The following is a 22,571-nucleotide window of genomic DNA, read 5'->3' as shown; positions in this document are numbered from 1 at the left end:
GTATTTTTTGCAATTTGCTGTTTTCCATCACGTCAATCTGTCATGAAACGGCCTATTTTCCTGTAATGAAGTAATTTGTTTAGTAATAGTCATTACGCAATCGGAATCAGTTACATAATGAATATTAAGCAACGCTTTTTCATTACGCAACTGTTTTGAGCTGCGTAATGAATCATTAAACCGTTGTGATTCAAATCCCGGACAGCTTTAAATTCTGGACACTCAACTTTATATGGGAAAGGTTTCAAACGAAATGTATTAAAATTGTCCGTTCAAAACTTCACTATTTGGAGACTCGTTTTAATAAACTTTTTCCATAGCAATCCATGAAAATGTACAATGCTCAACTAGATTTGACATTTTTCTAACGACTGAGTGTGTTTAACCCCTCTACCGGCAGCTTCATTTTTTACCGCTAAAAATCGCGATAACTTTTATGTTTCTCGATATTTTTGCACCTTTTTTCATATGCCCTCAAAAAACTCTTCTAGTTTAGCAGCCATGGACCGAGTTAATTGGCGTAGAATTGTGGCGCAGGTCATGTCTTGAAGGACGTAGAGCCAGCAAAATTAAAAAAAATGAAAATATCAAGAAACAAAAAAGTTATCCTGATTTGATTATTTTTTTAGTGGTAAAATGTGAAGCTTCCGGTAGAGGGGCTAATTATCGAATCTACTATTCCAACATTGCTTCTCACGAGCTGTACGGAACTCGAATCAAAGCGTCCGGAATATAATGCAAAAGTATGGTGGTGCTTTGAATAAGAATCAGGAAAGCGCATACATTTCAATTTATTTAACTTTATTCAAATCTTCACCCATAATTCGAAACGTAAGTGTTTTGATAGCTTGATAACGTTAAGGTATCATAAATAATGATTTAATTTATATGCTTTTGGATGACTTATTCCTCAAAGGTCCGTAATATATATGAATCAAAACAGTTCAATAAATTTGAATTTAAAAAAAAAATGCAAAATAATTATGAAATACATTCCGATTTGAATTCTGATACCCTTAAGTGGCCTTCTAAGAAATTGAAACAAATGTTATCGCAACTCGTTACAGAACTCAATTTTTACAACACTCGTCGTAATTATCCAACTCTTTGAATAATTGTACGACTCATGCTGTAAAAATCACAACTTGTTGCGTAAACTACTATTACGCAACAATTTATAGGATGATGAGTTTCACAGCAGTAGAAATCTAGTTCTTCACCGTATTTCGTACAACCTTTTTTGGAAATTTCGTAAAACACTCCCCGAGAATATTACAAACCATATTGAGTTACGTTCAACATATTTTATGTCGAGTATAGTACGAAGCCGTTCATAAAACACATGGTCATCTATGGGACGCCGATCCATGCAAAATTTTAAAATGTTTGTATGGACAAAAAACCTGTATGGCGAAGGAGGGTCTGAAAAAAAAATGACCGCTTCGTTTAGGGATGGCCCCGACACTGAAGACGGCTTTACTTACGTGCAGAGGCGCAAATATTTTGTACACAATGAAGCCAAGAAAAATTTTAATGCTGGACTGAAACTTAAAGTTACTATATTTGAGGGTCTCAAACACAAAGGGGTGTAAGTGAGTTGACTTGAGGAAAATCTACTGTCTCCAGGTGTTCTAACCATATTTTCAGATGTTTTTTCGGCTCAACAGAAAAAATAACATAATTCTTAGAAAACTGTTTTGTTTTTTTACGAATTCACGAATAAACTTCAAAGTAGATTTTCTCAAAACTAGGTTTTTTTCACTTTGCTTTTAACCCCCGCATTTTCGTTACCACAAGACTAAGAAAGCTTTTCGTTCCTACGGGGCAGGTAGCGACAAAGTGCCTTAAAATAGGAAATAGAAGACCTCTTGTCAGAAATAAGAGACTTGAAACAGTCTAGGTTCTGAACCAAAAAGAACCCGGAAACAGACCGAACAGGAACGAAGAAAACAAAATACAAGAAAACTAAACCTAATTGCAGTAAGAAGATAAGAGTTCGAATCTTCATTGCCAGAGAACCATTTCTCTAAGTTCTAAGACTATTTTTTTAGAAATCATCATGACATTACGACAAGTATTACTGTATGTGTTTTTCATGATTTTCTCTAGGAATTTCTAGGAAAGTTTATTCAGGTTTTTGCCCAAATGTTCAGATATTGCTTCGGAAATTTCTAAAGGAGTGATTAGATACTATTTCCCAAGAACTTCGTTTAGGATACCTCTAGAATTTAATGTGGATTTTCTCAAGGAGGATCACAGAAATGGAATTTTTCTAAAGATAATTTCAGAAATCATCTGAATTTCTCAAAAAAATGTTTGAGTATTTTTCCAATAAAGTCCTAAAACCTCCACTATTTTATCCAGTGATTCATTCATCGATTTCCTGGGAAAACCATTAAAAAAAACCGTGGTCAAAGCCTCTCCTTGAATGCAATCAATAACTTCACTAGAAATTTCTAGGGATTCCCTTTAACATTGTCATTCTTTTTCTCAAGTAAGTCTAAGAAGTTTTTCTTTTGGAATTCTTCCAGGAATGTCTTCTGGAAAATACCATGGAAGTTTTTCTTAATAATAAATTTGGAGGGAAACGTGGATGAATTCTTGAAGTAATCCACATGAACACTGGAAAAACTGAAATAAACCTTTCCTCGAAAGAAATTCTGTAGAAATCATTGGAAGATCTCCTTAAGCAACAACTGGAGAAATCGGTTAAAGAATTGGTGAATAAAATATCTGAAGGAAATTCTAGTACACGGGTAAAAATTCGACACTCTAAAATAGGAGAAAGAGTCATGATTTCGGGAGGAAGGTGTGTTTTCATGTTATGAAAATACACCATGACCAAAAGTCATGAAATCATGAAGCATTTTGCCGTAACGCCGGCTGTGCGTTACGTTCTCAATTTTTAGCGGTGAAAAACGTCAATTGAAATCCTCAAACCATGAAGCATGTATGCTGGAACTATTACTATAATTCATGGAAAAATAAGCACTATTCATGGATTTACCTGAGCAGAAGAAAATTACTACTGAATACCAAATTGAGGTATTCCATACCAGATAATTTCCAATACTTACAACCTGAATGAGGTATGATTGAGCTCTGCATAAGAGGTAAAATACCTCAAATAATACCTTCTGCATATTCTACAAATACCAAGCTGATAATTAGATCAGGTATTGTAATACCTAAATAATACCTGATGGATTTTCATATAAAAGTGAAATTTTTAAATAGTAGTTCAATACCTCCATTAGTCTTCAATAATTATCGAATGCCAAAATGATGTATTTTTAATTGTTTCAAATATTTTTTTTCAAATACCATTATAATACCAAAATGATGTATTGATAACTGTACAATACCTTTTTATGGTATGATACCAAAATATTGTATGCATAAGTTATTGCGAGTTATTATTTCCTTCTCGGGTAGTCACCTGTCATTTATGATTCCTATTTTTGATACGAAAAGTGGCAATTACGGTCATGAAATCATGAAGCAGGATCTGCTATCATGAACACAGTTCATGAAATCATAAGCACTTTTCATGTAATTAGATGCCTGTCATTTATGATTCCGATTTTGGTGCTGAAAAGTGGAAAGTTGAGTCATGAAATCATGAAGCAGTATCCTTGAATCATGAACTCATTTCATGTAAACAAACATTATTCGTCAATTAAGATCTTAGTTTAAATTTGCCATTGGTAAACAAATAAAATAAAGATGAAAATTGTTACGGCTTTTGTGCCGGTAGTTTCGTAATGATCCGTGAAAACATTCCATTGTCAACCTATAGAGCGCCACACCTTTAGCAGGAACACGGACGTGGGGGTTTGGTTTGTACGCAAAATGTTGTTTCAAGCATCAATTGAATTGGCAAATGGTAAGTATTTAGGCTCACAAAATGCTGGTGGATTGCTCTGCGGATGTGGAAAGTGGAACTGGGACATCCGGCTTCCGAAGGCTTTTTGTGGGCTATTCTGTTAAAATCGCCGACGAGTTTGTCAAGTAATATCTTCGCTCGAAGTCAAACATTGTCCGGTTCTGTATAGCCAGGATGAAGGATTGCAAGTACATTTCGAAACACCTAACAGCTCTAGCAGAATAATTGTGTCATGAAGCAATGTGGGGGAGAACTCACAGCAATTTCGCCAGGAACGCCCTTGATATGAACACATGATTCCGAAGAGTTCTTGCATAATAGTCGCGATTTCATGACTTTTAGTCATGATATCATGAAACAAAATTTTATGAATTCATGACTCTTTGTTCATGAATCCGGCACGGATTTTTTTACGTGTATAGTTTTGGAAAAAAAATCAAAGTAATACCTGAAGAAATTATTGGACTACGTAGCTTCGGATTTCCTAGATATATTCATCTAACCGCCCTTTGAAAAATCGCTGGAAGATTTTCTGGGAGAGCAATCGCTAGAAAAAAAAAAAATCTGAGGGATTCTCTGAAGGAGACTCTGAAAATATTCTAAATAAAATCACTATGATGATTCCTGAAGCTTTTCCTTTGCGAATTTGAGACGAAATTCTTGAAGAGCCTGTTGAACCCGTTGTTTCTTTTGAGCCTGTACAATTTTGCATCAGAATTCAATGTAAGCAGGATAAGGAAAAAAGAGACTTCAGAGACCGTTTTGGTTAAAATAGATTCTTTAGAGACCTTCTTTTGAAAATAGTAATATTTTACAGACTTGCGTTAAAATAGAGACCATGTCTTTAAAAAGAAACCTACTAGCAGTCCTGTCTTAAGTATCATTCATTGGATCAATCTGTTCTAAATATGTTTATGAATGCCACAAAATATCAATAGGAATTTGATCCAACCATTTTTCATGAATTAACTGAGAAATTTCTACGGCAATTTTGAATCAACCAAGAACTTCTGGAGAATGCGCTGTAGGACTTCCTTAGGAATTTCTTGTAGCAATTATTACAGTTAGGTTCCCGGGATTTTCAATTTAGATACTCTCAATCGTTCTTCTCACGAGCCAGAACTTTTAGGTGTTATGCACAAGCCATGTCATACTTTACAAGGCATGAGGATATTATAAAAAAAAAACCTTTTTCAAGATTTCTGCTGGTCTGGTTATTTTTCTTTGTTGAATCATGGGTAGGACAATCGTATGACTGTTCTACCGGTGTTTTTATTCATAGTAAATGTCCTCCCTATCCCACGCCACTGCCTACGTGTATGAGTCAAAGTATATAAATTCAAGTTGGAATGAAATAGAATAGTATTGAAGTTAATTTTTTGTCATATAGATATTCCATGAAGACTTAGTAGCACTTTTTTGCAATTTCAGTCGAAGCGTAATAATCAGGGTTGGGAAAAAATCTGAAATTCACTCTACAGTAACCAAACAGAGCCAATCACAGTCAGCGAAGCCAGTGAAATTCACGCCCATCACTGCAGTAGCCAAAAAGCCTTGAAAATAGCAAAACACCCGTTGCTAAGGGCAACCCAAAATTACTGTAGAAAAATGTTCTGTTTCCCGCTGCATTTCCCGCATTTAGAGCCTTCAATGAAACTAATGATTTAGAGAAATTCAAATACCCAACATAGGCTACTTGATGAGATTCACGTTGAGAGCCACGTGATTTTCGCGCGCGAAATTCAAGCCTACTACTATTACCATTCCCAGCACTGGTAATAAGTAATAACGCAACTGAGAAGATCTAATCATAGTTGCGTAATGAGCCTCAATTAGGCATTGCAGAATTCGTTCTCATTTGATTTTCAAGCACGATAAAAACAAGCAAAGAAAATATCTGATATGTATCAGCCATGATCAGAAATGTTTTGCAAGCTGTAACAAGCATGATAAATACCGGCAGCGAACAAGAGCTTCAAAGAGACAGCTATGATAAAATCTGTTTTCTCGCTTGTTTACCATTGAGGGAAGGTGTTTTTTTACTGACAAGATAAACAATTGCCGAACGTCCTATGGCAATTATGCCCCCAGGTTTGGAGTTTGTTTAGATGAGTTGCACTGATATCCCTAAGATCAAATCAGAGCAGTAGCAGAAGATGATAAACAGGTTCTCATGATGTCTTGCAGATCATGATTGTTACATAGAGTGAAAAGTGAGAGATATTCTCCATTTTCTCAGAATTCAATTCATAAATTCCTTCAATGACTGTTTTCTGCAGTAATTTTTCAGAAAATTCATGAAATACATCTGATGATCTTATTTGACTAGTTCTTGTAGAGCTTTGAGAGTTAATTCTATTTCTCTAAAATTATCATAAGCAACAAGATACTTCTCCGTGCATTGGGATTAGAAAAATTCTCCAGAACATTCATTCAAAAAATTTTCCAAATCCTCCAAAACCTTTTCCATTATTTAACAATTTCATCAAAGCTTATCTAGGAATTCATTTAAGCATACATTCAGAAATTCAATCAGACATCCATTCAGAGATTTCTGCAACAATTTTCCCAACAGGTTTTTTTTATGAATCTTAGAAATTTCCATTTATGGATCTATTGCTGTTGTTTCCTTAGAAAAAATCCAGGCTGCATTGTTTGTGGGATCCTACAAAAATATATGACTTTTTAAATCACACCACAGGATCAACTCTCTAAGAAATACTAGCTTCAAATGTTGAGAACAATTTGAAACGGATCTTTTAGAAAATTAAGACACAAATACCTGGAAAAGAACTACACGACAAATTTCTTAATCGCTTACCGTTTAAATGTTCCTCTTTATAGAAAAACTATGAATAAATAATAATGAAAAGTGATACTTTAAGTCTCTTTAAAGATTTTCTCTATGAACTTCTCAGGAATTCCCTAAGAGAGATTCAAAATTAAAATATAGAATGCTTTGGAAATTCATGATCGTATTCCTAAAGTGAGGGCCTTCCTCTAACCACTCGAGAGTCCGCGGCTTCAAAGCAAAGCCATGCTGAAGGTGTCTAGGTTCGATTCCCGGTCGGTCCAGGGTCTTTTCGTAATGAAAATTTCCTTGACTCCCCTGGGCATAAAGTATCATCGTACCTGCCACACGATATACGAATGCGAAAATGGTAATTTGCGAAGAAAGCTCTCAGTCAATGACTGTGGAAGTGCTCATAAGAACACTAAGTTGAGAAGCAGGCTCTGTTCCAGTGAGGACGTAAATGCCAAGAAGAAGAATTTGTCAGATTGTTTTTGCTTTATTATATGATTTATCACTTATGTTGTGCGTCTTGAGTGTTGAGAAGAACTTCTTATATGAATGCCTATACATTATTTTGGCAAAATTGCACAGAAAGTGAATTTTCATGAACCGCAGTGTTTTTAAGATTAATTATTTTTTCTTCGTTAAAACTGTGATTTTTATTTTTTAAACCTGTATCAAAACTTTTTGGCAGACCTGCCATTGTAAACTCTCTGCATAAAATAAGATGATAGCTATATATCAAAAGAGCATTGAACATGGTTTTCTCCAGGGATATAAAGAAGCACCTTTTTTGCTACGCACTCGAATTTTCAAGATCGGTTGTCGCTCTTATGGAGTTCTCTTCTTGGTTTATATGATTGCGTTGGTGAATAGTACTGTCTTAAAGTACCACTATCTGTCTTTATCACTTAATTTACACCAATATGGAAACCGAAGTAAAACCGTCTAAAAGTTTGCAACGCTTTGTGTGCGTAGCAAAAAGTCATGTGCACCTTAATATCCCTGAAAAAGGCTAAATCCAGAGAGTGTTGACGGCGCCAAGCTCTACCCCAAGCTCAACAGGGACCGTTCAAATATTACGTAACTCAACAGGGGGAGGGAGGGGGTCTTACATAATGTTACGGTCCATACAAAAAAATAAAATTTTTCATACAAAAGCTATTATGTGGGGGTGGGAGGGGGTCTAATATTGGAAAATTTTGCGTTACGTAATATTTGAATGAACCCAACAATGAGAGTGAGAAGTGAGAAGGGTCATCAAGACAAGCGATACGCGCAACCGGTCAACTGCGGTGGAAGGTCGTTGATGATGATGTGTTGTCAAACGAAAAGTACAAAACGTAAACAAAGCAAACTTGTCGCAAGATAGTTGATGTGGAGTTTAAGCAATTTTCTTAACAAATTAATTAGTTTTCTTTGTGAATATATCACGAAAAAGAAGTAGGTGAGATCGGTTATTATCCGAAACGATTTATTCGTAAGTAATTATAATTTATGTATAACAGGAAGGACTTGTAATCAAAATCAGTACCGCATCGTTGAAAGAAGGAAAGACAGTGAACTATTTATTGTAAGTTTGAAATCAATTAGGGTGAACTGTGTAATTAAAATAAAATATTTTCAGTTTGACCTGAGCGTAAAACGACTGCTACAAAAATGAAGTTTTTATCTCGATCAATTTCGAACAGAGAGCGAAACGTCGAATTTTAAAGAAACGTAGATTTTTACGTAAGACTGATAATCCGTTAATCTAAATTTAATCTCTTAAAGTAAATTGATTAATTATCACAATATTTTTCGAAGAATTTGGTAAAGTTTTGTTGGTTTTTGATAAATCTAATCATCTAAAAAAATTGAAATAATTGTTTTTTTTTGTAATATTGGTGTGTTTTGATATTATTTTTTGTTTGTCATAAGAAAACAAAATTGAAGCAGACCGTTAAACAAAATACATTAGGACCCTTTGCATTCTTGATTCTACATTTCAAAAGAAAACTAAATGATCAAGACACACATTCAGCCCATAAAATATTGCCACAAAGCTGGTGCATAAAAACCACCGAATCATTCTCAATTTATCGAAATTCCCTTCGGAGCAACAAGCAATCCAAAACGTTCGCAACAAGGAACGTCATCCGATCTTGCATGGGAATACTGAAATGGCGTTTAATGAGACCCGACTCGGACCGACCACCGGAATTACCATGTTTATTGAGTTGGATCAACCATAAAAACAAACATGATGACAGGGGCTGTCAAACACACAATCTACTGCCTGCCGCCGGTGGGGCGCAAGTGGGTATTATTTTATTGCACCCACCGATGACCGACGACAGTGGCACTGACTGAACATGTGTGCGAGGGTGGATTAATTGGGATTTTTCCGTACATTCCATCTTCATGGAAAACATAGTTAGCTTCTTTTTCGTTTTTGTCGGAAACCAAACTGAATGAGCGAGAATTTCCCATCGGCGAAAAAATATGATTATTTTCGACTAGAATCGCTGCCATTTACACGGATCAGAAAAGATATGACTTTCGGAGCCGCCTGTAATGAGACCAATTAACCGCGCTTAATGGCCAATTACGGGTCGGGTTTGTTTTGATAATAAACTTTTGGGATTTGCGCGGGGTTTACGATTATACGGCACTGTAGTAAACAGGTTTGACGAATGGATTGATTGTATCGGGTTTGATTGAGAAGTGACTCTAATTGAAGTGTATGTTTGCAATGCTTTACAATAAATGGATGAGATTTATTTGATACTCACTCTTCGTTAGTTTCATTATCACGGAATCCTTTCGCAAATGGATTGCTCACAATTTTAAGTTGTGTGACCTATAAATAAATAAAATAAAATAGAAGATGATCATTATGAGAAAAAAAAAACAAAATAACAAAATTTAGATTAGTAACAGTAAAAACGGTTAAACTCAGTTTTGAGAAGCCAGACCTATCAATTCTCAGGTAGTCCTATCGATTTTTAGCCTACTTTACGATTCACAGACCTGACTTCGATCTGAGACCGGTTTTCCAAAATTCATACACTATCTTGATGTTTTCAACATAAAAATTATTTCTAAATAGTTGTAGGTAAAACATAAAAAACGGAATCTTTCAGACTCTAGATACATAAACTCCTTAGATTTTATGATTTTTAGCGGCGCGTTGCAAAATCTTGCTCAGCTGTGTCTGTGATTTGAAGAGAATTCTCGATATTCTGGAAAGAAGCAATGGATTCTTCCATAAAACGGTTCAAGAAAGTAAATTCAATTTTACTAAACACGTTTTCAAAATGTCTCATTTCTTTGAAGTTTCTTTTCTCTTAGGAATTCCATTCAATGATTTCCTAAAAAAAAAAAAATTCTGTAGAAAGCATTTTAATATGTACCTGAAACATATTTTACCTTACAAACCAATGCTCATTCTTTGACATAGATAATTTACTTTTAAAATTGTTTCAATCTTTGGTAATGGTACTGTACTAAGGGACGGAAATGAATGAATAAATTTAAAACAAAAAGCAATTCACGACACTTGGCAGAATGCAAGTCTTAATTAATACATTATAAAAACATTCTTAATCTATCTTGCAACATTTCTAATTACCTAACATAAATCAACAACAACGTATCTCCCTAAGATACCACCAATCCCAGCATCAGTCAACTATAACGCCGCACCGTAGGATCGGGTCGTGATCACGGGATCCGGCGCATTTCCCGAGACAATTTTTCATTTCCACTTGATGACTCGCTTAAATTTATGACATTACCACGAGCGCGCCACAAAACGTCACTTCGTGTTTGGTACTCCCACTGATGAAATGCACGCTCGGTTCTGCACGATCAACTTCTCCCATCGTGACATCGCTGCCATTGCTGGCGAGAAGAAGGTCATTAAGCAGCGTTTAAGACGAGTGTTTCGAATTGCTACTGCCGTTCTAATTTATGATTTCCAGTTTTGTAATAAGCGTCAGGTAATTAGATAGCTCCAAGCATAAAGAAACCGTGTAGCAGTGGATTCCAGTATTAGAATATTTGATTTCTAATGATCAACCATAAGCGAAAATAATAACACTTTCGTTGGGGTAAACACTGCTCGGAAAACGGTTTGTTTGGCTTATCTTTGTAGAGGATGTTTCATATGGAGGTTGATGCATTTATTCGCAGAAACCGAAACCACCCACCGGATAATCAGATAAACAGAGGAAACGATCGATCCTCAGTAAGAGCCACACTTGTGATATACAGGTCATTCACGCGTTCGGTTCACGGTTGCTGTGACGATCAAGGCTGCTTAATAGGGCATCCCAAAAATGAGTTTTGTCAAAAAATTTGGAAGTTAAACCTCCAAATGGTAACCAAGGAAGTTAAAAACAAACTTTTATATGGGGGAACTCTGAAAAAAGATGTTTTTTGCAGTGGCTCCCAACCTTTTTAAGGCTGCAACCCCTTTTGAAGCTCTACATGCATCTCGTGGACCTCTGAAACTGAGCCTTACATAGATTTTATTACGAATCCACAGATACCATACCAATGCATTGGCAGGCACACCCAATTGTTACGTCTGTAATCAATCAAAGACATTTAAAGAATTCTGCTAAACCTATCTTCTGTCTACCAAATATCTTCCAAGAGTCCGATGAGTAAAATATCTGAGCGGTTCCACGCCAAATCGGTAAATGATGAAACTCGACTACCTTGGATTCAAATGGAATTTTGCACATTGTTTCGATATAATAGAATAAGTTTTTTTCCACTGGTGGAGAGACCATTTAAAATCAAGAGTAACTTCTGATAAGGGCGTAAGTATTTTTAGCATCACCATTTTAAAAAAATGTACCTCGGAAACCGTTTGTTATAGAGAAAAAGTGTCTGAGGAGGGATGGTAGACAATCAAATAGGCTTTGTAAAAAAAATATACACTGAAAAAAAATACTTTTATTTTCATGACAAAAATCGAAATCATACCTTAAAACACAAATTGCAAAAAATAGGTATCTTCGATTTTTTTTCAAATTGGAGCATCTGGAGTAACTTATGAAACGGGCGTATTTTCTTAAGTTTTATGATATTAATATAATTGAATCCTAAATATCTAGGAAACGGCTAGTTTTAGGAAGATCATTGTTATTAGCATTTTGAATTGTTTTGGATGAAGAATCATATTACAGCATCAAAACGTATTTTCTACGGTCAGAAATTGAATTTTCAGAAATGCACCAAAAGTTGCTCTTAAAAAAACTTTTTTATTTTAGATTGCACCATGTTGAAACTGTGCTTAAAACATCTGGTTTTACATTGAAATTTCACAGAAAAAAATTTGAAAAAAATCGAAGATATCTATTTTTTGCAATTTGTGTTTTAAGATTTAATTTCGATTTTTTCATGAAAATAAAAGTATTTTTTTCAGTGTATATTTTTTTTACAAAGCCTATTTGATTGTCTACCATCCCTCCTCAGACACTATTTCTCTATAACATACGGTTTCCGAGGTACAATTTTTTTTAAATGGTGGTGCCAAAAATACATACACCCTTATCAGAGGTTTCTCTCGATTTTAAACGAGGTGAAACATCTTAGAATACAAAGATAGCCGTCACAATGGCCGACTTGTGCCCCTACTCACGATTTCAAAGGCACTAAACTGGAGAAATAGTTGCCAAACATTTCTGATCTTCTTATTTTAAGCTTTCTGCTAGTGCACAAAGCCAAAATAAAAAGTTTACTGTAGTTGGATGCTTTCTTCGCAAGATTTGTGCCTTTGAAGTTTTAGTGCAATCTTAGAAATTGATTCCAAACTGTTTCACCTTAATACATCTGCGCAGTTTCATCCAAATCGGAATGGTACATGTCAGATTTCAGCATTTTATGGACGATTTCGCGTGGAACCGCTCAGTAGCATCTTCGTAAGTACTGGTGCTCTTATTATTATAACAAACAATATCGGCTCCTGCTGCGTCCGAATGCAGGTCACTTGCTTTATGGAAGCCGAAGAGTCCTCTGCACTTCCACAAGAAAACACTGGGAGTTTGGATATGGAAAAGGTTTCGTTTTGGTAAACGATACATATAGAATTTTAAATGAATACGTGCACATATACACCGATGATCGATACCGATAGAGTGGTTAATATGCGAACCGAACACGATCCGAATTCCGTCACTCGCCCACAATGGAGCATGCAACAGATTCAACGGATCAAACACTACTGACGCGTCGTCGTTTTTTTTTTCACTCGCACACTTTGTTTTCGTTTCTTCAGCCCGAGACTGGCTCATCTCCGTATATAAAGAGGGGGGGAGTGAGTTATATTGTATAACTAACAGAGTTTATATTGCGGTGTACGTTGTATCGCTGGTGTTGTCGAATGATGTGCAAATTCCGTATCGAGTTTAAGGTCGTAATGGTAGGGGACGTGGTAATTTCGTATTCCTTTACAGGTCCAGGGTCTTAGCAGGGGTCTTATTAAGGTGAAGAATCCAGCCTCTTTTAAAAAATATCAGCTGTCGTTCCTTTACCGCGTCATTTCGGAGGGTGCTGTCGTTACCGGTGATCTCGTTGGTTATTCTTAGGTACTCCAGGGTAGGACCGTAGGACAGTTCACCAGAAAATGTATGACGGTATTTTGTGTCCTGCATGTTTTATACTATCGGTGAAAACTGCCCCCTTTGCTACGAATGTCGTGTGTTAGCCATTGGAGTCAGGTGCATTGACCAGGGAGGCTGTGATAGATTTCTGCAGTGTGACTATGAATACCGAGACCGAACCGCTCCACCAGCTTGGAAGTACATTCATATATAAAAAGGAAACTTTTTTAAGCACAAACACCAATTAATTGAAAGTATTTTATCGCAGCGAGCTAGGTGAATTGACCAGGGTCTGGAGAGCGTAGGTAGCAGTCGAGAATGGAGAGAAGCGGCGCGGCCATGAACCGAGTGAGTTCAGAATGTAGACCAATGTAGGGAAGGAGGAGGAATTAATATAGCACTTATACTGGTCCACTGTAGACCGTGTCCGACTGCATCTACGCCAGTTCATGCGGAGGTGTATGGATTGGCAGAGCGGTTTGGTTTTGTGGTTAGCAGACTGCCTATGTATCAGGCGTAAGGAAAGACGTGCAATAATGATGAAAGAAATGAAGCGTTAGGGAAACGATTTCTTGTCCGTCTCTGGTTCTAGCGTTTGCTATGAACGAACAGTTTGAGCGTGATGGATTAAGAATAGAAGATAGAAGCAAGTACAACTACAAAGTACGAGTAAAGGGACGGGCCTTGGGTTGAATCCATGATCTTCTGCTTATCAAGCAGAAGCGGTAGCCAATAAAGCCACCCCCCGGTAGCCAATTAAATCTTCTATATGGTTGTAGGGGAACTGGGGGTAATTTGCCCATAGGGGGCAAAATGCGCCGCCATCCATTTGGACGAACGATGTGTTTTAGAATGCCTGTTTTTTCCTAGATCGTACTAAATGGATAAAAATTCTCCTCTAAATATATTTTTATATGTTTTTCTCAAGAAAATCGAAAAAAAAACGTATAAAAACGTTTTTCGCTGTTTTCGTTGCAATTTTGTGTGATTTCCAAGGCCATTTTTTAGGTCGATAAATAACCAAATTTCTGAAACTATCGACGAGAGCCATCTTGTGCACTGTCATAGTTTGTATTACATGCAAAAACTATGTTAAATTTGTCCCTACAAAACTTATTGAAGGGCCTAAACTTTAATCAACTCGTAGGGCAAAACGCCCACCCCTATTTCATGTCACCAAAACAGCCGTTTGAATTCAAATTCTACCAAACGTAATGCGACGTTGAAGTTATGCGCAAATTGGAACCTAACAAATGTACATTTTTCGTATCAGCATGTATATTATTATTGAACAATAACATCTGAACAAACGCGCGGATGTGATTGTGTGCGTACATTTTTGAGCACGTTTGGGTAAAAACAGAGATCATTGGAGAGACTCATATATTCGCGTCAGTTTACTTTCCTCCTGATCGAGCTACTAAGTCGACGTATGAAGTGTTCTTTAAGGCTCAAGACACCATCATTCGATCATCAGCAATCATCAAAAAATGAAAACCAGTTTTTTCGTTCAAATTTGGAGAAATCCTTATGAAAATCTATCATCACATTACAGATAGACAGTGCAATGCAATGATAGATTTTCTTGAGCATTGCTTCAACTTTGAGCGAAAAAACTGGTTTTGAAAATTTGTAAAACGATGATGGTTATTTTCCTCTTAAAGCAGCCGAAGAAATCGTTTCATACTTTCCTCCTGAATATAAAATTCATATTTATGGTGATTTCAATCAACGAAATGTAGATTTTATTCCAGATTATGATAATGAGAGCATTCTTCTTCCAGTTGTTGGTGAAAATGAAACATTACAATTTATATTTGAGAAAATTGCATTCCTAGGACTCAACCAAATTAATCATGTCAAAAACCAACAGAATTGTTTCTTAGATTTACTTCTAACGAATATATGTGAGGATTTTTGTGTTGTGGAATCTGTTTCTCCGTTATGGAAAAATGAAGCGTTCCACACAGCGATCGAATATTCCATATTTGTACACAGTAACCTTAATCCCAACGACTGTAGTTATGAGTATGTTTTTGATTACAATATGGCTAATTATGACAATATAAGGTACAAAATAAATAGAGTAAACTGGCAATCCAATCTGAAAGAAGAAGTAAATATTGAAAGTGCCGTACAAAACTTCTACAAAATATTGTCGGAGGTAATTCAGGAGGAAGTTCCACTCAAACGTAAAAGACGAGGTTTTGGCTCAAAAAATCCAGTCTGGTTCAATAAGCAAATCATTAATTTGAAAAATCGCAAACAAAAAGCACACAAAACCTACAAGGCACATAATAGTCAAGCAAATTTAGAAAAGTATCTGAGTATTTGTGATCAACTAAATTTAACTATTTCTAATGCACTTACAGATTATAACATAAAAACCGAAAATGAAGTCAAGTCATGTCCAAAGAATTTCTTCAACTATGTCAAATCAAAGATTAATTCAAACAATTTCCCATCAAAAATGACATTAGACGACAAAGAAGGAAATAACTCAGAAGATATTTGTAACCTTTTTGCAACTTTTTTTCAAGAAACTTACACGAACTTCTCTGATAATGATCGTGATTTTGGATATTTTTCATACCTTCCAGAGATTTCAAGGGATGTTGGAGTAAAGCAAATTCATGTTCAAGACATTACGACAGGTCTGAATGATTTAGATGCTACTAAAGGATCAGGGCCAGATGGAATCCCACCAGTATTTATAAAAAAATTAGCGGTAGAACTTACAACTCCACTATTCTGGCTTTTCAATATGTCACTTGAATCTGGTGAATTTCCAAAGGAATGGAAAAAGTCTTTCTTGGTACCTATTTACAAATCAGGCAAAAAATCTGATATCAGGAACTATCGTGGGATTGCCATCATTTCATGCATTCCAAAACTGTTCGAATCAATTATTAACAAATGTATTTTTGGTCAAATTAAACACAGAATAACTAATTCACAACATGGCTTCTTTAAAGGCCGTTCAACTACTACAAACCTCCTGGAGTTTGTTGATTATTCCATAATGGCAATGGATAAAGGTAACCACGTAGAGGCTCTCTACACTGATTTTAGTAAAGCATTTGATAGACTTGACATTTCAATGTTAATTTTCAAACTGAGTAAAATAGGTATCGAGAAAAAGCTTCTCAAATGGATTGAATCATATCTAACTGACCGGCAGCAAATAGTAAGATTTAATGACAAAAAATCCAAACCAATTCAAGTCACATCAGGTGTTCCTCAAGGCTCCCACTTAGGACCTCTCCTTTTTATTTTATATGTTAACGACGTATCTTTTCTTCTTAAAAAAATACGGATTCTTATATATGCAGATGATATGAAATTGTTTTTAGAAATCATGAAAGACGACGATTATGAAACATTCCATAATGAAATACTTTTATTTAATACCTGGTGTTTTAAAAGTTTATTGAAGTTGAATGTTGAAAAATGTAATCTAATAACTTATAGCAGAAAACGAAACACTAAGAATTTAACAATAAGGTTAGGAAACCAACAAGTTAAAAAATGTGATAAAATTAGAGATCTAGGAGTAATTTTGGATTCCAAATTAACGTTCGTTGAACATTACAACACAATAACTCATAAAGCGGGCAATATGCTTAACTTCATAAAACGTTTCGGATATCATTTTCAAGACCCTTATACGATCAAAACCCTTTACGTTGCTTATGTGAGATCCATATTAGAGTATTATAGTGTTGTCTGGTCCCCATATTTGAAATCACATGAAGAACGAATAGAGTCGATTCAAAAGCAGTTTTTACTATACGCACTCCGCAAATCAGGATGGACTGTATTTCCTCTTCCGTCATATAAAGCACGATGCATGTTGATAAACATTCAGACATTAAAACAGCGACGAGAATATGCCATGGTCGCATTTGTTAATGATATCGTTTCACAACGTATTGACTCAACAAAGCTATTATCTAAATTAAACTTTTATGCTCCTAATCGACAATTGCGTCACAGAAATTTGTTTACTTTAGATCGTTATCGTACAAACTACGCCAAATTTAGTCCTCTAAATCAAATGATGTCTGTTTACAATGAGCACTGTGAAATGATTGATCTTAGTATGCCCCGGACCAAATTGAAATCATATTTTAACTCACTAGGAAATCTTAGAATATAAGAAACTATGTAACTATGTAGTCTACAAATGATTGACAAAATAAATAAACAAATAAATTTGCAGCACGAGTAACGTCGAACTCAAGCGGGGCGTTTTACCCTGCAAAACAATACATATGCAGTTTGGCAAACATTTTTTGAAAATTGATTAATAACCCTAAAACAGCTAAAATTGATAGCTGTTTCTTCTATTTGATGAGAAACATGTTTGTTTATCCGACCATAATTAAAAATGAGCACAAAACAATGTTTCTCACATCGAAAATCGCTGCTTTCTTTAACGTGGGCATACTAGCCCCAGTTCCCCTATGGTTTTGTCCGTAAAATACGGGATTGTAGAGCAGTGGAGAGGGGCATGGTGGTTGGAGGGGTGTAGTGGTGGTAGTTTTGGTAAATGATCACCGTCCACACTAATCTTAAAATTATTTTTTGTGTGAACAAATCACCACGAGAGGCGAGCAGGGGGCACTATGGGCGATCAGGTGGCCAATATTCAAAAACATGACTTGTTCTGATAGGTTTTTCTTGTATTGCGGCGCTCATTTTAAATCCACATCCAGCGGCGGTGGTAACGCGCAGAAGATATGCGCGCAATTCAAACGCAACGTCAAAATTCAAGTAGGCTTGGATTTTTTCGTTCTTCATGGTCGCAAATGTTTCAAATTCGCTAAATCTGAAGCATTTGGAGATTTTTATTATCGCTGCGACGGGATATCGACATTTTCAGATAATCGCATTACGTGGATTTATCTTGCAGAGCACAATACATGATTCCATAGTGAACATTTCCATTAAGATATTCCTGATACTGTATTTTAAAGTTAGAGTTTTTAAGAAAAATAAAGAATTCAGTGCCAACACAAGGTACACATTGAATACGATATACTATATAATCGTAATATTCTATACAGATCTTTATACACTGTCCGGAAGCTTATTCAAATAGCAACCGTTGAAAAATAAAATGAATTTAAAATTCGTACTTTAGGTCGGAAAAATGCGGGGCGTGCGCTGGAAAAAATATATTTGATTCTTTATCGAAACTTTACACAGCCCATACTTTTTTGACCCAATTTATCCCAGGCTAAAAATTATTTCCAAGGGTATTGTGGAATGTAAACTAAAGGATGGTGAAGAATTTAGCTGCACAAATTTGCACTTTTTTAATTTAGGGCTGTTTGATTTTTTTTTTTTTAATATTTCAACCATTTTCTATTAAAACAACTAAAAACTAATCCAGAGAATAACTGAATTACGCTCAATCATTCATATCATCATTTCTATGTAAGTTCTTATATTTTTAATGGTTTGCAAAACGTTAATCGCATAAATGGCTTATATGCATAATCAGTAACAAAACTTATTATTTCGCTATAGGCCCTATTCAAAAGTTAGTCTCAAAAACTTGTTTTTGAAAATAAAACATCAAATTTGTATCACAAAACTCATAAATACGACAGGAGATGAAAAACATATTTTTGGCCGCAAGTCTGTATGGAAACCGCCCATAGTGGGGGGGTCCGATCACCGATCACGAATAGCGACCCTTGTTCAGCAAAAAACTACTACGAAAGTCACCTCTCTGCTCTCTGTCAATCTCAAATAACTCTAAATTGCATCAAATTAGGGTAATGATGTCTTCGGCAAAGTTTTTTTTTCTTATAAAAGTTTATGAAACAAGGGCAATAGGTAAATAGTTTTATTAGCATAAAGTTTGATACCCACTTTTGATGCTGAGTCATAGTTTTAAGTACTAAAAAAGCGTGTGCAAAATGTCGGTAAAAAAACATACAGTGAAAGATTGTTCCGTGATTGGAAAAGGTCCACAAATAATATAAAAGTAATAGGCTATACAAAGTTTTCAAGAACTTGAAATGATTGTTTGATATTGATCATAAAAATCGGATATTTTTTAATCTAAACGGTGTAACTATTGAAGCCTCCAAAATTTCTGACAAACTGCTATTTTGGGCCACCCTATCCCTTAGGCTTGCGTGAATTTCAAAAACAGGTTTTCAACCCCAAATCAGCCCAATTTGTGTACCGATCCGTAAATTTTAACTTACCCGTTGGTTTTGATAGGCCGTGACCGCGGTAAACGATGTCTCCGGAAATACGAACGTCCGGTATGTCAGCATGTCCTTCTCGGTTTTGATTGGGCCCCGGTGGTTGTTGTTATTGACGGCACTGCTTCGAGAGAAGTGGCAGACATGAAGGCGCGGCTGATACCGATGCATGGAGTTGAGGATGATCTGAAGGAGGAAAAGCGGAGAAAAAGGTTCGACCCGACCAGGAGGGTGCGAACAAAATTGAGGTGATAAGTGCGGTGCTAATTGGTCTGTTTATACGAGTTTGATGAAATATCAAACATCAAGTTAGAGTGTAACGTACTGCTAGACGCATTTATGTTTTTGTATACTTAACGTTGGACTTACGTGTCCGTTATCGTCTAATTGATTGTTGGTCAGTTTCAATTTGTCGAACGAGATTGTTTGTTTCATCCATGTGGCCCCAGTTGCCGGCGAGTCTTGATGGACGCTTATTCGGGGAGGCGAGATGGGATCCGCTTTTCCGGCTACCACCCAGCTGGAGCTGAAAAAATAATAATAATTTAAGTAACGTAGTTGGGACACAAATTTGTAGACAGTTAAAATGTGTAATCTAGACCAACTCTTGAAATTAACGCACGTAACAAAAGTCAGTAACTAAGGAAACTCTTACCGCTCAGCGAATATGGACAACAATATAAGCATATTTTCTATTTTGTACAAAGTTTTCAACGGCATAAGGAAATTAATCAGACTCATAATATTCTTCCTATTTTGACTGATAATACAACACGTTTACCTCCTAAAAGAGAAGGTTACAATTAGGAAGTAGTCATTTCAAAATAGGAAACATCAACATGACTCAGGCAGAAATATGTAACTGCTTTGTGCGCTTGTACGATCAACAAACATTGTTGTTTTCATGTATTCGGTTTACAATCTCTCAGATAAGTTATCGCAGATATCTGCAGCTCAAGTCGTGCCTCTCTATAAACGATATATTCATTCATTCCAAGCTACTTACACGAAACTTAATAATCGTTCAAATCATTTGAAACTTACGTGTGGAAAGCATACCGATACCGCTTATCGTCCAGCGGTACAAAGTCCATTATCATAAGATACTCCGCCGTCAGCTCCAGTCCGACCACCTTCACCTGAAAGGTGGGAAACATTCGCCGGCCGGCCTTGGTGACAATCATCTCCGTCCCCTGCTCGTGGAATTTGTCCCACAGATGCTTCCCCTCGAGCATCACCATTACGGCGGCTAGCGATGGATGATAAGGTTTGTCCGTGCCATCGATGCTGTTTGATTTTTTGCCACCGCTCGAAAGCGATTTGCTGGTGATCGTGTTGCTGCAGTTAGGGCTTGTACGGCCATCACTTGCACTTGCAGCACTTCCTCCCCCTCCACCCTCACCGCTACTGCTAATACTGGTGTTCGTTTTACTCGAGGGTCTATTGTCGGCATCGCTGATGAAGTTCTTATTGCTATTTAAGGTATTATTATTATTGTTGTTGTTGTTATTGGTACTAGTACTGCTTGTTAAATGACTACCACTATGAAGACTATCACTATCACAATTGATGCTGAGCTGCTCGACTTGCTCCAGAGGGTTGTACTGAGCTTTGTTTGCATTTTGTAAACACGCTGAAATAGCAAGAAAGTAAAAGTATTCGATTAAAGCTGAGGATTTGGATATAATTTTAAAGATTGAATTTTATAACAAAAATTAATCACACAACAAAAATTTAACATCCGTTGATTAGTTTTCTGGTATTGCGATACAATAAGATGGGACAAAAGGTCGACCTTAGTAGAATAAATAATCAATTTAAGTAGAAAACAGAGTTGGTAGCGACTGAGTTTCATAAAATAGGTACCGTAAAACGGGGTAACTTTGATAATGCGGGTAACTTTGATAGTGCGAGACCCCCAACATAGTAAACGAAATATCGAAGTTTCTGTCAATCAGTTAAGGAAAATGAATGCAAAAGTAAAAAGTATTAGTATGACACTGCATGTCAAAGCTATTTTCGTTGAAATAGAGTACATTTGAGGATTTTTATGCTAATATTAAAAATTTACAAGATTTTAGCATTTTTGAAACGCTTACAAACACTCTGTTTTACGACCACTATTTGATAAAGTCATAATGAGTTCGTCACTTACCCATGACAGCCTAGTTATAGTAGAACATGAATTCAGTCTCAAATCTCTTAGCGATAACCATTTTTACAAACTGGGACCATTTTTGTAATCTAAATCAGAAATTTCCATATAGCGTTAAACGCCTAGAGGTATGCAACGCCCTATAAATGTTCCGTGATTCATTCAATCTTGTTCGATTTATACTCTATTATCAAAGTTACCCCAAAACAGAAAACCGACTTTCGATTATATGAAAAATTATCTATCCATTCAGAATAAATCTTTTGGCAATCTATCAAGTGCAATCGATAGCTAGGATGTCAGTACTTGTTTTAAAAATATTAATTGTAAATGTTTGAAACAGCATGCAAAAATATTGAAGTTTTCTTCGAAAAAACTATCAAAGTTACCCCGTTTTACGGTACTCTAGAATCCTTTATGCTTGAATAGATGACCAAACAGGAATCAGAAAAAGAACAAAACTAGCCCGTGAGAGCAAAATGTTACCAAACAAAAATCACGAATTAAGAGCTTGATTTTTCAAAGAATCTGGAAAGACATCTCTAGAAAAAAAAAAATGTTTTTGGGAGCTCCTTGTGATATTACGATAAGTATTACTGCTTATAAAACAGTATCGTTTCGACTCATATTCCAAACATTTCAGGCTTACGGTGACTTCGTATGCATCTTAGAGGCATATATCAGTTTATATTTTTGAAATATTTCATTTCTTTGGAAAAGTGTACCCAAGTAACCACTAGCACGCAAATTCCCCTTTTTGTGCATATAGGTATAGCAAACGGCTAATAAAGGCTAATGTTAGCCGTAAAACAGAACTATATTGACATGTAGATCGAATAAGAGTGCTAATTGGTTACTTGGGTAACTGTAAATTTTTGGGTTGATGTTTTTTTTCTATCTTTATTAACGAGATTTT

At 35.9% G+C, this 22,571-nt stretch overlaps 1 protein-coding gene across 2 annotated transcripts in view; it reads right to left on the bottom strand.

Annotated features, from left to right (window-relative positions):
• The window catches only part of LOC5571092 (T-box transcription factor TBX1-A), a 92,423-nt gene that overhangs the window by 13,880 nt on the left and 55,972 nt on the right, over positions 1–22,571 (bottom strand). For both annotated transcript variants that reach the window (XM_021850999.1, XM_021851000.1), the window contains exons 3-6: positions 20,545–21,133; positions 19,870–20,026; positions 19,501–19,686; positions 9,455–9,522 (exon numbers count right to left, since the gene is read on the bottom strand). In XM_021850999.1, coding sequence (XP_021706691.1) covers positions 9,455–9,522; positions 19,501–19,686; positions 19,870–20,026; positions 20,545–21,133 — 1,000 coding nt within the window. The remainder of the gene's footprint in view (positions 1–9,454; positions 9,523–19,500; positions 19,687–19,869; positions 20,027–20,544; positions 21,134–22,571) is intronic.

The sequence above is a fragment of the Aedes aegypti genome, chromosome 3 (assembly GCF_002204515.2).
Source record: "Aedes aegypti strain LVP_AGWG chromosome 3, AaegL5.0 Primary Assembly, whole genome shotgun sequence".
Classification (NCBI taxonomy): domain Eukaryota; kingdom Metazoa; phylum Arthropoda; class Insecta; order Diptera; family Culicidae; genus Aedes; species Aedes aegypti.
This window is presented reverse-complemented; position numbering and strand designations above follow the sequence as displayed.